Source organism: Centroberyx affinis, unplaced genomic scaffold (assembly GCF_046629955.1).
Source record: "Centroberyx affinis isolate AG114_WGS23_722 - 3 ecotype Tasmania unplaced genomic scaffold, CSIRO-AGI_Caff_v1 ptg003357l_1, whole genome shotgun sequence".
Lineage (NCBI taxonomy): Eukaryota > Metazoa > Chordata > Actinopteri > Beryciformes > Berycidae > Centroberyx > Centroberyx affinis.
In genome coordinates this window covers 84,557-98,456 of record NW_027281351.1, presented here as the reverse complement: position 1 = coordinate 98,456, position 13,900 = coordinate 84,557, and the positions used below count along the sequence as shown (strand labels likewise).

At 44.3% G+C, this 13,900-nt stretch overlaps 1 protein-coding gene across 2 annotated transcripts; it reads right to left on the bottom strand.

Annotated features, from left to right (window-relative positions):
* Positions 1-6,513: 6,513 nt before the first annotated feature.
* Positions 6,514-11,271, bottom strand: pim1 (Pim-1 proto-oncogene, serine/threonine kinase). Of its 2 annotated transcripts, none has more exons than XM_071538870.1 (6): positions 10,855-11,271; positions 10,198-10,304; positions 10,033-10,083; positions 9,465-9,831; positions 8,597-8,773; positions 6,514-8,348 (listed from the first exon to the last, which is right to left on the bottom strand). In XM_071538870.1, the coding sequence occupies exons 1-6, from the start codon at positions 10,934-10,936 to the stop codon at positions 8,134-8,136; spliced, it is 999 nt and encodes a 332-aa protein (XP_071394971.1). In that variant the 5' UTR covers positions 10,937-11,271; the 3' UTR covers positions 6,514-8,133. The 2 variants fall into 2 exon arrangements, with proteins under 2 accessions (XP_071394971.1, XP_071394972.1); XM_071538871.1 differs by having other exon boundaries at positions 10,198-10,309; positions 10,866-11,271.
* Between the last annotated feature and the right edge of the window lie 2,629 nt (positions 11,272-13,900).

Sequence of the window (13,900 nt, the reverse complement as noted above, 5' to 3'; positions counted from 1 at the left end):
AATACAGAGCAGCACCCTTTTTTGGGGGGATTTTGTCCGAATCCATTCTTCACTGCTTCCTCATCCTCCCCTTCCCATAACCTCTCAGATTCAAGGATCCGCAGCCTCCCCCCTCCCGCAGCCTATCAGCGTCTTGGGGAATTAGCCAGAGAGAAAGTCAGGGTCACCCCTGGCTCAGACGAGTTACTCCTACTACCCTGGAAACCTAACAGGCATCCCGGAGACAAACACAGGCCCACTGAGCTACCACAGTGAGTTCCTCAACTCCCACAGTTCCCAGCCGGGCCTGGGAAAAATACTCATTGAATATGTTTTAAATGTTGGAGAGGCCAAAAAAAGAACAGGCTGTTCAAGTGTGTCCGGTCTGAATCTCAAACAAGCCCCAGTCAGCGCAAAGCTCCTGATTTCTTCTTTGGTCTATTGATTGGTAGCCCTGACTATCCTGTTTTGCTGCACTGCTGTTTTCTACGTGAAGGAACACAGCTCTAGAGGACAGAGTGCGGAAGCTTGGCTGATCTGCGGTTTCTCAAATGCTTTTTTGTCTGTCTGGCCCTGATCCAAATCAATTTCCACCAGGAAAATTACCTCTCATCCTAGCTCAAATGTTAGACTCACTGTCAATATGTTAGGTTAAGTGGTGTCACAGTTGCAGAAGCTTTGGATTTTAAACCAATTGGACCGGTGGGACTGGGTGGGTCTGATCTGGACGATTTTGGACATTTTTGCGTAAGAAGTTGAGACAATACACATTGATGTGGCTGTAGATGAGTCACTTCAATAGAGTTGTGCCACATCAACAATCTTGCCAATCTTGCAAGTCTACAATCTTGCCAATTTCTGTCACACATAATGAGATTTTGCTCTCTGATGTCAAAATGACAACGTCAGGCACGCTCTTTGATTCCCATTCTTTCGGATCATCAGTTCTGGTGCCGTTTTTGAGGACTTCCACAGAAGAATGAGGCGAGAAAACAGATTGCAACAGGATTCTGTTGCATCAAAACCTGGCAGCACCCGGGTGTTTATGTACCTATCCCACACCTCATACCTTCAGCCCAGACCTCCTCGTCCCCTCCGTGTCCGGGCTTGTTACTCGCGGAGGTTTGTCGACGACAGGGACGGCCACAAACCGTGGGATCCGGCATTGTTGTTGAGAGAGCGCTGGGGTGGGGTGGATAGCTGTCCGCCCTCTCTCCCTTCCTCTCTCATTACTAAGGCTGAGTCATTCACAAAAATGCGAGGACAAAGTCAACATCGTAACCGCCTTCATGTGACTACAAGTTGAGAGAGGCTCACTGCTGTCTGTCTGTCTTCTCGTCTTCCCGCAGATGAATTTTGAACAGGAGAATACACACGAGACAGGGAAAATATTCTTACACAATGAGGCGATGAATAATACCAGAGGGAACATCGTTTTGTGCACCGATGCTGTTTGTTTCCATTCGTTTTATGTTGTGTAGTTTCCGATTTGCTTTGAATATACAGATGTAATCCTCGGGGAATTTACCACTATCGTGCTCGGTGCACTGTGGCTACATTATTGTTCCTGTACTAACTCAGGATAGAAATAGATTAGGGCGATTTCTGCTATTGCGGATAATTACATATTAATTAAAAAGATTTTCTGATAAAATATGCCAGGAACGGCAGGTCCTTCTGTTCCAATGCACTTTCTCCAGCCTGCTTGTACCAGATGGGTGGGGATAACTGACAATGCAGGACAATTTCCTGCACTGCATTGTACTACAGTGTTGGTGTGGTGCTGTCTTTGTATGGCGCTCTGTTATGGGAGGAGGGAGAGGAAAGCCAGTTTGGCTCCCAAATGAGATATGCACCATCTGGAAAAAAAAAGTGACATCTACTCTTCCAAAATGATAGCAAAAAAATGAAAACAAATTGTTGTAACCTTTAAAGAACAGTAGGTACGCACTTAGTTGGCAACATGATACCACTTTTACACACCGGATCCTTTATATTTTGCAGATACTGAATGATAAAGTGACAAAATGGATGTATAATGTTTTGAAATAGAACTCTTCAAATGGAACTCTTCAACTATTGTACAGTAATATTTATTGGAGTCTATCATAGTGTTATTTTACCCACTTTTTCAGATCATAGTGATGTAATTTCATAGTATGCATAAGTATACGTAATTAGTATCAAACTCATGTTATATGAAGATAGGGTCTTTTAAGGAAAAAATGATAAACTAAGGCTTCTGAAAATATGATTTTGTTCATATTGGTGGCCGTTTGCCTTATGATGAGCTCATCGTTTACCCACATATTTATTTACCACCAAGTCCCTAAGTATGATTCCAGTATGAAGGGATGGAAACTGCGTGACTTGCTGATCACTGGAAAGCACTTTTCATTCCAGCCTGAGAAAAATACTCCTAAATCTGACTGATCACAGATGGAGATAGCGGCCAAATTGCTCCGTCAGACCGGTGCCCGAAATCTCCCCCAGTCTGGAAGAAGTGTCAGACGAGCGGCGAGGAGGAACTGGATCAGAGTGAAACTATTAGTGACGTCTGGAACATTCTGGCAGTTCATCCTGACCTTTACTAGAGCGCCGTACCCCCGGCCCTGCTGGAGCAAGTGAGACAGACACAGACTGGCTACCATCCATTACTCACTTAGTGTGTGTGTTTGTGTCCCCACAAGCATAGAAAGGTGAAGCAAAATCCCCCAAGTGAGCACATTTTGCCATTCCTCACTTCTACAATTGCTAAATTTAGGGTTAGGCCTTAGATTTAGGGCTAAGATTAGAATAAGGATTAAGGTTAAACTAAGGGCTAGGGGTAAGGGACACAACTGATTGAATGCACTGTGTTTTTCATTCTCGAGGCTTCTGCTTAAAGGAATTAAATTTGTTTCTTAGACAAATAGAAATAGTTGATGCCTATGTATGAATTTCTCTCCAAAGCCTTTGCCTTCCATCAAGGCAAATGGTGGCTACTTTAAAGAATCTAACATATAAAATGTGTAAGTTTTGATTTGTTTAACACTTTTTTGGTCACTGCATAATTCCATTTGTGTTATTTCATAGTTGACGTCTTTACTATTATTCTAAAATGTGAAAAATAGTAAAAATAAAGAAAAATGTCATGTGTCCAAACTTTTGACTGGTAGTGCAGTAAAACAAATGTGTGTGTGTGTGTGTGTGTGTGTGTGTGTGTGCCTAGAGGCTTTCATTGCTCCCTTTAACCTGTAACCTATCCTGTTTTCTGTTACTGAGCAACATTCTGGATTCAGGCTGGCCTACATTTTTATTGTCATAACTCTTTCATATTCGCATCTCTGGTTTTATCCAGGAAGCATTCCTTGTGCAGGTTGTTCGCACACTCACACATACTGTACATATTTCACAACCGGTGTGTAGGTGTACTGTGTATGTGGATAGGCAAATTACTCAACATGGTGATTTTCAGACTGAACCGGGGCATAGTTCACACGCCCTGCTTGTTCTTGCCGTTGACATTTGCTCAACACGTGATTTCCCATTCGCCTCTGACTGTTTGCAAACTCTGTGTGAATCTCTCTGTGTCTCTCTGTGTTCTGACAGATAGGCAGAAGACATGCAGGCAAAGTTCCCGACAATAATATTACCCAACAGCTCCGGCTCAGTGTCACAGTTGGAACAGGGTGGAGGAGGATTCCGCAACAGCTGGGCTTTCTCTTTCCGTTTCCCAAGAAAGCCGCTCGGCCCTCGAGTTACGGGAACAAGACGGAGAGGAGCCAAGTAACTCTTATCAGTGAAGCAGCGAGAAGTCATACACCTGGTGTAACGCAGACGTGAACACGGCATTGCATCTTGGCCCATAATGTGATCAAAACAGATGATGCGTTCACTGACTCATTCATTTCTCTTGCATTCAATTCACTTCAAACACAGGACGGACCCGGTGAAGGAGACACAAAGCATTATCAATATGCGTTGTGCTCTGAAAGCTAAACACATCTCTGGTAGCTATTTCACTATTCGCCCTATTCTTTACGATGAGTCAACATTGAACAAAGATAGGCTCCATTCAAATGAACTCTGTCGCTACGGGGAGAAGATGACTCACCGGCAGCCCATGCAAATACCCAACTCTGTATTTGACTCTCATTTTAAACAAGGTTTGCATGATTAGCTCCTCTTCCACATGCGGGGAAAATGCGGTCGAGTCCATTAACAAACCAGAACAATGGTGGTGACAAAAATAGACAGAGGCACAAGGCACCATGTGTGGGCTATAGATACCACCGGGCCACATGAGTACTTGTAGTTAATGTTTACCCTTTTAGTGTTGACAAGCTGATTACTGCTGAACATCACAGCGGGCAAAAATACAGATTGTATTATTAGTATTGTTATATTTAGTTCAGTGATGATCTGCCACACAAGGGAAAATCCCACCTGGCTTCTCTTTTCTATATGCGTCTAGGGGGTTGTTGGTGTTGTCGCTGTGATGTTTCTATGGGTTGGGTTCACTTGGTCCATGTTGCATCTCCGATTGACTAAAACAAGAAGAAGAAGCTCATGTTTTCACAGGTTGAATGTCGGGGTCATTTACTTGGATGTGTGTTGCGTGATAGCCGTAAGAAAGGACCAGACGCCCACATCCGACTTGTGATGTGGCCTGTGATTCTCAGAAACAGTATGGAAAAAGGATGTCGGTGTGATTCGCAGAAACGATCTGTGGCCCCCGATGGTATCTCGTCAGGAAAATCTCATTTGAGCACCTGTAGAAAAGGCAGCAGAATCACAAGGATTACTGAACGAGGAAGCAGCAGATAGACGCTGCGTTTTGAATTCGTGTTAGAGATTATATCTGTTTAGGATTGGGTCCTTGTGATGACCGCCGTTTTTACCTGTCTATAAATATATATGTACAATGATTTGAATGGATCTGGAACTTGAGAAGGCCTTATGTTAGATGCACGGGCTGAAGGCTTGTGCAAGCTGATCAGGAACAGATATCAAGGATAGGCCGAGGATTAGCTTGAGCTTGGGGAGTGTGACCCCCCAGAGGTTGACTGTGTGTGTGTGTGTGTGTGTGTGTGTGTGTGTGTGCTTGTGTTCCAGTGGAGGGGCATTAGCAGAATCCTTGGGATGATCCTGACCTAAACCCTGCCTTTTTAAAGCTATTATTGTAGCACTGACCCAACACTGAACTGTGTTTGCTCTGCATTACCTGTGATCACCCCTGCTCCTATAGCACTAATCATTAAGGACCATGTGTACAAATTTGAATCAATAATACAGCACATTTTCATATAAATAAATGTCTGTTTTGCTGTATCCAGTTCATGAAAGCTTTACCTTTGCTGTTCTAACTTGGTGTCTTTTCCCCCCAGTAAACAGGAAGTGATGCGTTTTTTGTTTCCGGCAGCAGCAACAGCAGTTTGTAATAAATAGAAGAAGAACTTAGAAGTTAGAATGAGCAGTGATAGCCACCATGACTGATCAGACAAAGAAAAGATCACATCTCCATGCCCTCACTTTAATCCCCATCCATCCAAATGATGGCTGGTAAAGACAACTGTATTCACCTGAAAAACCCTGTAGAATTTGGGCTAGTACCATTTCACTCCTTGATTATCATTGGCTAGTGCTGCATTTTGCTCCAGTGCTGCCTCAAGAAAAACTGGTGCTGTGAGGCCAGGAGTCCCATGGGATCATCACAGCTGATTAAAGCTGCACCCCTTATCTATCCAGGAGACCGGCTCCATGATAGCCTGCTGCCTGCCAGTCACTACCGCCACACTAATGTCTGGATTAACCCATGACAGCATCATCAGTTTGTTAGTGGGATTAAGCCCAGCAATGAATTTACTGTAGCCAATTACTTTATACCAAGTAACTGATGTAGTAGTTGTAACTCTTATTAGTTATTAGTAATTTATATTTTATTTGAATAAGCACTGTCCTCTCTTCTATGCGCGTGCCCATACTCTTGCACATGATCAGGTATTGCAGCAGGTGAATATGAAACTCAATCCATGACAAATCTTCTAAAACCTGTATTTCCTTATGGAAATAACAGAGCGGTCCCTCTTCTGTGTGAATGGTAAATTCTGGACCAATTTAGTATTAGTGATGCCCTCCTAATTGCTCACACAGTTTGTAACTGAAGGCCAAGTCTGTGTGTTACCATTCTTGTCTCTAGTAGACACTCCCTGCCCCTTTATCTTGCTCTGTCTTCATCTCTAATCTCTTTATCTCTGTTTTTTCTATCTACTACCTCTTTCCTCGAAAGTGTTGAACAGGAAACTTGCAGAGAAGGTTATGCAACTGAGTCAGACCTCAGTAAATTACAATTGTGTTGAAATGTACTTTTTTTCTTTTTACAACTGACAGGAAACTTTGAGATTAAATGTATACCGTCCCTATGTCTGGAATCTGCCAAGCAGGCTTCTTATCCTCCTTATCTAGTCATAACTTTCACTCAACTTTGAAACTTGTGCAACACACATGAGGAATCCCATTATGCTATTTGAAGCAATGCAAAGGAGACAGATGTAAAGGTTAAAAAAATATTTATTGAAATCGTATAAAAATAGTTTCTAGCATAATTTACAATTCTAATTTGAATGAAAAAAAAATCCAAGCCACAATCATGCAACTAGAGGTGAAGTTTCTCATTCTCTCTCTCTCACACACACACACACACACGCACGCACACACACACACACACACCCCTTCACTCCAACATTCTGAATTCACTCACTCCGACAGCAGACAACAGAGTAACACAACCAGTTACCATCAGTAGACGTTCAATGTTTAGATACATTAAGATGGAAGTGCTTTCGGGACTATTTACAAATTATTTACATTACATACACAAACATACACACGCATCTGCTCTTTAAAATTCAAGCCATAAATATGGTCAAAAATTCATTTTCTTTGTTTTTTTTAAATAATCTGTGGGCCCTTCAATAACTGTGGAATGAAATATATGTATAGCCGAAATTCTCTTATAAATAAATAAATAATTCCACAACAAAAGCTCTTTGAGTGAGAGGAAAAAAAACTCACAGCAATAATAAATACTATTATTATTTACAATTCTTGACCCTTCCCCCCCAAAAAAAAATATGACGTGTGAGGCACTGTTAAAAAACATAAAAAGGAAAAAAAATCGAACTGAAGAGCAGAGGATGTTGTATTTCGGTATGGTAAGGTTGCATTGCAGTGTGCATTCAGGTGGGTGTGAATGAGCGGTTGCCTAAGCCTTGTGTGTGTATACAGTACGACACAGGAGGAGGAGGAGGAGGAAATAGTAGAGTAGAGAGGTGTGGCGTAGTGACAGAGTGAGGTAAGTCCAGTGTTTTATGATTTGTTTGCACAGGTTGCTGCTGTAGCTATGAGGTTGTCTGGTTGCTAATGACATTGGAGTAGTAGAAGTTGCTGTGGTAGTAGTGGTTGTAATGGCATAGGCTTTACTGATCTAGGCCCATGAGAGGAAAAAAACAGCAAAAAGAACAAAACAATATAAAGCCTTGTAAAGAATAAGGAACAAAGAAAAGGCATCAAGACTAGCCTTTTGTTTGTTTTCAGAAATTCAAGTATTTCCAGGGTCTCCCCCAACAATCACACAGAAGGCACTTTTTTTTTAAATAACGCTCCTCTTTGCCATCCCCCCCGTTCCTCCCACTCTGCAGTGACGAGAGAGAGGGGGAGAGAGTGGAGTACAGTGTAGCTAGAGGTTACATAACTTGGACTGTCCGCTTGCCGTTCAGCTGAGCTTGTGTTGTACTCGCTCGTCAGAGGCGTCCAGGCTCTCACACATTAGGTGTAGCGAGCATGCCCTCCTATAGACTGATAAACACTCGGAGTCCAGTGATGTTCTGACACCGACTCAGGCCGACGAGTGAAGAAAAGCAACAAAAAAATCAAGTAGTCGGGCGTGTTGCGGGGAGGGAGGGTCTAGCCCGCCAGGTTGAAAAGAGGCGATGGGGGTTTTGTCACGACCCCCGGCCCCCTCTGAGCGTAGTCCTTCCACCTTGATCGTGTGTGTGTGGCACACGCGGCGCCGCCCCTCCTCTCTGTTTCAAGTCTGTTACATAAATAAAGTCTTTCATAATAGTCTCTCGTGTCAGTGCAGTCCGGTCCGGAGCGGACCGAGCGCCTCGATCACTGGGCCACGGCCACCACGGCGGGCGTGAAGGCGGCGGGCTCGTGGCTGATGCTGTGCAGCCTGATCTCTGTGGCCGTCTTCTCTGTCTGCACTGTGGACGGGACGACGGAGGAGGTGCTGCTCTGCATCCACGAGTGGTTGATGATGTCCTCGAAGGAGGGCCTGTCCGCCGGCCGCAGGGCCAGACACCACTTGATCAGCTGCTGGCATTCTGGAAGAAGAGGAGGAGGAGGGAGCCAGTCAGTCAGGAGCAAATAACTGAATAGTCAATGTACAACCTTAACTGAATAGCTATTGCTGAACACCTAGGATGAAATAGCCTGTTGTACCACTTTGGTTTTGGGAATTTGCCTACAACCAGCCCCGTCTAATTTTCATCCTACTCTAATTTCCATTTCTCAAATACTGATTTCCAGGCTAAAAAAACCCTATTAAAGATGTATTGCACTGTGAGCTCACCTGTAGATATTCTCCTCCGGAAGAGGACCTGTCCCCGTACAATCTCCTCATCGTGTTCAAATGGGATGTCCCCACACACCATGTCATATAGCAACACACCCAGAGACCAGACTGTCGCAGAGCGCCCGTGATAGCGATGGTACTTGATCCACTCAGGCGGGCTGTACACTCTTGTGCCTGTCAGGTGGGAGGAAAGAAAAGGGGAAAGACAGGTTTAAAAACATGATTATGCACCAATAAATATAAATATCTATAAAAATCTAAGAACCAATGCAGTCACGCTCCTCTCTCTCTGATGCATGATCATTTACATAATGTATTAATCATTATCGTCAAAATGTAACATGAAAGCTTGGCTTTTCACTTGCTGAGGGGTTAAGTGTTTAACAAAGAGCAGATTTATCTGCTGCGCCTGTTTCTGAGTCTATTATGCGGGCTCAGGTGCCAGGAAGCGTGACAGGCAGTGTGTGTGTGAGAGAGGCAGTGTATGTGGGAGGGGGAGCGGACATGTGACTTTGTTTACAAACTTTGAGTTGTAAAAATGCCGCTCCTCTCCCACAGGGGGCGCCAAAACCAACACAATTCAACTAAGCCTGTCCAAATGGGCTACTAGGGGGGAATATCACAGATGACACAACCTATGAATTTCTACTATGGTCAGTTGGTTCCAAAAGTGAGGTCTGGGGGCCATGAGGGGTCCTGGCACATTTGGAGGCCCCAAATAAATAATGAATGGTTTTAATTTCAGATATTAGTTCATTTTAAGCATTTCATTAATTTGATGTAATTGGGATCTAAGGTATATGGAGGCAACATCATAAAAAAAAGTATCCAAAATGCATTGCAGCATGTTTTGAGCATTACTCACCGTCAAAGTCTGTGTAAACGGTGTCCTTGAGCAGGGCGCCGGACCCGAAGTCGATGAGCTTCATCTCGCCGGTCCGGAGGTCGATGAGGATGTTCTCGTCTTTTATGTCCCGGTGCACGACGCCGCTGTTGTGGCAGTGCCGCACGGCCTCCAGCACCTGGCGGAAAAAGCTCCTGGCCAGCTCCTCCGGTAAGGCACCTTTCTCGGTGATGAAGTCGAAGAGGTCCTTGACGTTCTCGGGCCTCTCCATGACAATGATGAAGCTGTCCGGCCGCTCGTACCAGTCCAGCATCTTGATGACGCCGCGGAAACCCGTCCCGACCTTCTTCAGCAGCACGATCTCCATTGGGACCCGAGAGCCGTTAGGCTGAAAAGACATCGAAAAATATTCATGTTTACTACATAGACACATGCTCAAATAAACGTTATAAATGCAATAAGCTCGACCCATATGGGAAAAAACACTATCATATTCTCAATATGACTTTATAGCGACCTTATGACACTTTCAAGTATTTTTAATCTTGTGTCGTATCACCATAATATTTGAGTATGAATCATTTCTTACCAGCTCTCCCCACTCGGAGATCCTATCCTTGGCTACGTGTTTTACAGCAACCTACAGAGCAGAGGAAAGGAGGAGACGACGTCAAACGACAATAATACAACTTAACATTGACCATACATTCAAATTAGGCGGAAAATATTGATATTATAGCCATTTAATACTAACCGGAGCACCGTCGGCTATCCTCGTACCGGAGTAGACCGTGCCGAAGCCCCCGCTGCCCAGCACCCCGCCGACCTGGTAGAGCTTCTCGAAAGGCTCCCTCTCCTTCACTGGGAAAAAAAATGTCAACACAGCCGGTAAAAATCAGCACGAAACTATCTCCGTTGGACAACATAAGCGTTTGTCGGGTATAGCAAAGCATGTGCACTATCCAGACCTTAGCGTGTGTCCAAAATTTCAAATTTGCTAGTTTTTGTTATTATAATGGCGAGCAAAGATGAAGCAAAACTGACAGAAATTGTTCGGAAGGCATGTAGATAAAAACAAGAATACACATCGGAGGTGTAGTCAAGTCCAATGGACCTGGTGACCCATGCCTGCTAATTTGCCACATTGACCGTCATAATAATAATAATAATAGTAATAATAATAATAATGTCCTGTCCGTAATCATTTGCTCCACTCCCTGTCCCCAAGAAATTGTATCTATTCATACAAGCAGGTCTGGAAGTTTTACTGGTGAACGATATAAGACGCAGGGAGCTTCACGCCCTTGAAAAAGAGCAGATAACAGCAAGTGGACGGAGCCAAGCTAAGCAGACAGCCAGCCATTGCTGCAGCCCCGTCCTCCATGACAACATTGGAAAAAGGGCGTCTAACCTTGATGAACTTGAAGCTGGATTTTCGCCGGCATATCTACGGTGGAGATGTGGGCCAGAGAATTGAGCTTGGACAGCAGCATTCCTGTGGGGAAATCCACGAAGAGGCGAACGACGTTTTTCTTCTTGTTTTGATTTAGCTCTGTAGTTTTATTCCGATATGACGGGTCTCCCTGCTCCCGGACTGCGCGTACAAATCCACGTTGCAGGAACAAAAATGCGGTAGGGATCCTCTCATCCGGATAGGGAAAACCGCGTTTGATCCAGGACAAAAAATAGCCCCAAAACTCCGGTCCAATGTATGGATATCTAAAACGTAAAGCAAAACCAAAGCTATTGCTCCGCAATGTTTTGTAAACAAATGGGTAAATTCAAAATATAAACAGACAAAACGGCTTGTAGACGGTTGCCTCGCTAAGACACCGGCTCTTGGAAACAAGGACTGGGGGAGGACGGTTATAAAGCTATAGTAAGAGGGCGGGACTATAAGCGCCGACGTCTCCTCTTTTTCCCGCCCGTTTCCGCTCTCTACACCAATAGCAGCCGAGCGAATGAAAATAAAGCCAACCTCATAACCGGCCAGACACAGACGTGGCGGGAATCGAAACGCGCCAAAAAAAAAGGGTGGCAGAGACAACAATTATGAATGCAGTGTGGAGGGAAATGCAAATTCAAAGCCAAGGTCCCCCCCCCCGGTCCCTTCTCTTCGCGGGAAACTGACTCAGGGAATACAAAATATGAGTCGACTGTTATTATTTATAGGCTGCCACTAATGTGATCATGTGTTATCATGTGCTTTTTTTAGTTCCTGGTTATTGAATCCAGAGTTTTCCTATTCTATTCTATTCTATTCTATTCTATTCTATTCTATTCTATTCTATTCTATTCTATTCTATTCTAATGTAGTCTAGTCTTTACAGAAAGATGCAATTTGGCTAGCCTATATTTGATCTTCCAATCTCACACTCTTCTCTTCTCTTCTTTTCTCTTCTCTTCTCGAAACCACAAACTAATTGATATGCAGTGATCATATTGCGGTAGACTGCTCTGCTTGTGTTGTGTCTGCATTTGGAGTCAGAGACAGACTGTTGCTGCTGGCTGCAGTGACGCACCCGCATGGCTTAATGTAGACATTTTTGCACGAGGAGACACGTATAGAGCCTATAGCGCAACCTAGGGGCAGTTCATCAATTGCATTCCAGCCATTCTAGCCCCCCGCTATTTACCTGATTATTTTCACATTAAACACAGAGGTTTATTGGCCGAGTAGAGTCCAGGACTATGGGCTTTATTTGAGCTGCCTGACAATGGCCCTCGACTGGCTGCGCACCAGAGCGCGCTGGGGAGAATGGGCGCATTCCACTCATTCTTTCAAATTGGGTGGCCGCGTTTTCAGTCGTTCACAGGATGTGGGAAACTGGAGATAAAAAGACTTCCATTTACTCTCACCCCTCCTCCCTCTGCTCCTCTCTCCGCCCTCCTTTTCCCGCGCATGGCATTGTCTGAATAGCATGGCATTCTCTCTCTCTTTCTCTCTCTCTCTCTCTCTCTCTCTCTCTCTCTCTCTCTCTCTCTCTCTCTCTCTCTCTCTCTCTCTCTCTGCCTACCCCACAGTGCCTGCAGAGTTGTGTTTTGTTTTACTTTCCAATTTCATGGTCAGTTGTAGACTAGCATAACGCTCATATACTCACACAAATACCCCACATGGCAAAACCCAGTCTTGTGGTACATAATGTGACAGTAGTTTGCCCCCACCAGCAATGCTCATGTCTCTATGCTTCAATCCAACAGGAGGAAAGTAGGATTAATAAGCAAAGGATGAAATATGGGTTTCAATGAGCTTTTGGCAGCTGCAATACATTTAATAATTAAAAAGACTTGGCCAATATTTCAATTCTCCCCTGCTTTTTGTCTGCATGTGAATAGCAAGCCTGTATTAAAATATGATTGTGTTGCATGGCCCAAGATGGGAACAATTATAATCATTTAAGTCCACTCTAAACTTAGTGATTAAAATGTTAACTACTTATTGTAAAATGTTAAGAGTTAGTGGAATATTTCTTAAACTTCTTAGAGTTTACCCTTTTGACTGGGAGGAGAGCAAAAGTGTGTGTGTATTTGTGTGTGTGTGTGTGTGTTTTGGGAGTGGGGGTGCAATGTGCTGTCCTGGCTGAGAGGAATGAAGAAGAGAGGTGGATGGGAGTGTTCATGCCTGCTCCAGAGTCGCTCTGGGCAAATTCCTGACATAGTTCTGAAATATTTGAAGACACTATATGCAAAACCAAAGACTAGCCTCAAAGTAAACCAGTAGCCCTCGGTGTCAAGCTGTGTCACTTTTATACCTGTCAGCAATTAAGTTTAAATACTTAAACTTCAACCCCCATACACACACACACTCCATCTCTTTTTAGCCACTTTCACTGTAGCTCTCTCTTAATTTGTCAGGGCAAAATGCTAATTTGGTATGAGTGTCAGGTATCAGGCAGTGCATATCAAGCACAGTGAGAAAAGGGGATCTGACAGCTGAACCAAAGCACTCCCTGTATTCCTGCTTTGGCCTACAAAAAAAAAAAGGTTAAAAGTGTATCACACTAGCAAAATCAGTAATAATGATTTTAGTAGTTACAGCAGTACTACTACTAGTAATAGTAGTAGTGCTAGCAGTAGTATCGGTAGTATTGGTGAGCTGGTGGTGCACTGAAAGGACCAGAGTGCAGTGCATGGTGGTATGAGCTCGTCAGTGGCGATGGCGAGGTGTGTGAAAGTGGAGACGCGTGGTCCGGAGCAGAGTGCGACAGTGGCTGGAGGTGTATGTCATGCCGGGGCGGTGAGCGCACCTCTCAGAGGCTGCACATACCCCAGCCTGCATGATCAGCACGGCTCAGATGACAGCCATCCAGCCCCATCTGTCAAACGGGCCGCTGCTGCTGCTGCTGCTGCACCATCTTTGATTTTTATTTTTTTTTTGCACTGCTCTTGAACGCTCGCTGTGGGGAGAGATCCCGGACCAGCTGCTCAGCCCAATCTCTAGAAATCTCCGTCCCCCC

Coding starts and splice junctions, on each gene's coding strand:
- pim1 (XM_071538870.1), bottom strand. CDS start 10,936: ATGCTGCTGTCCAAGCTCAATTCTCTGGCCCACATCTCCACCGTAGAT. Junction 10,305..10,854: donor CCAGCTTCAAGTTCATCAAG/GTTAGACGCCCT, acceptor TTTTTTTCCCAG/TGAAGGAGAGGGAGCCTTTC. Junction 10,084..10,197: donor GGATAGCCGACGGTGCTCCG/GTTAGTATTAAA, acceptor TCTGCTCTGTAG/GTTGCTGTAAAACACGTAGC.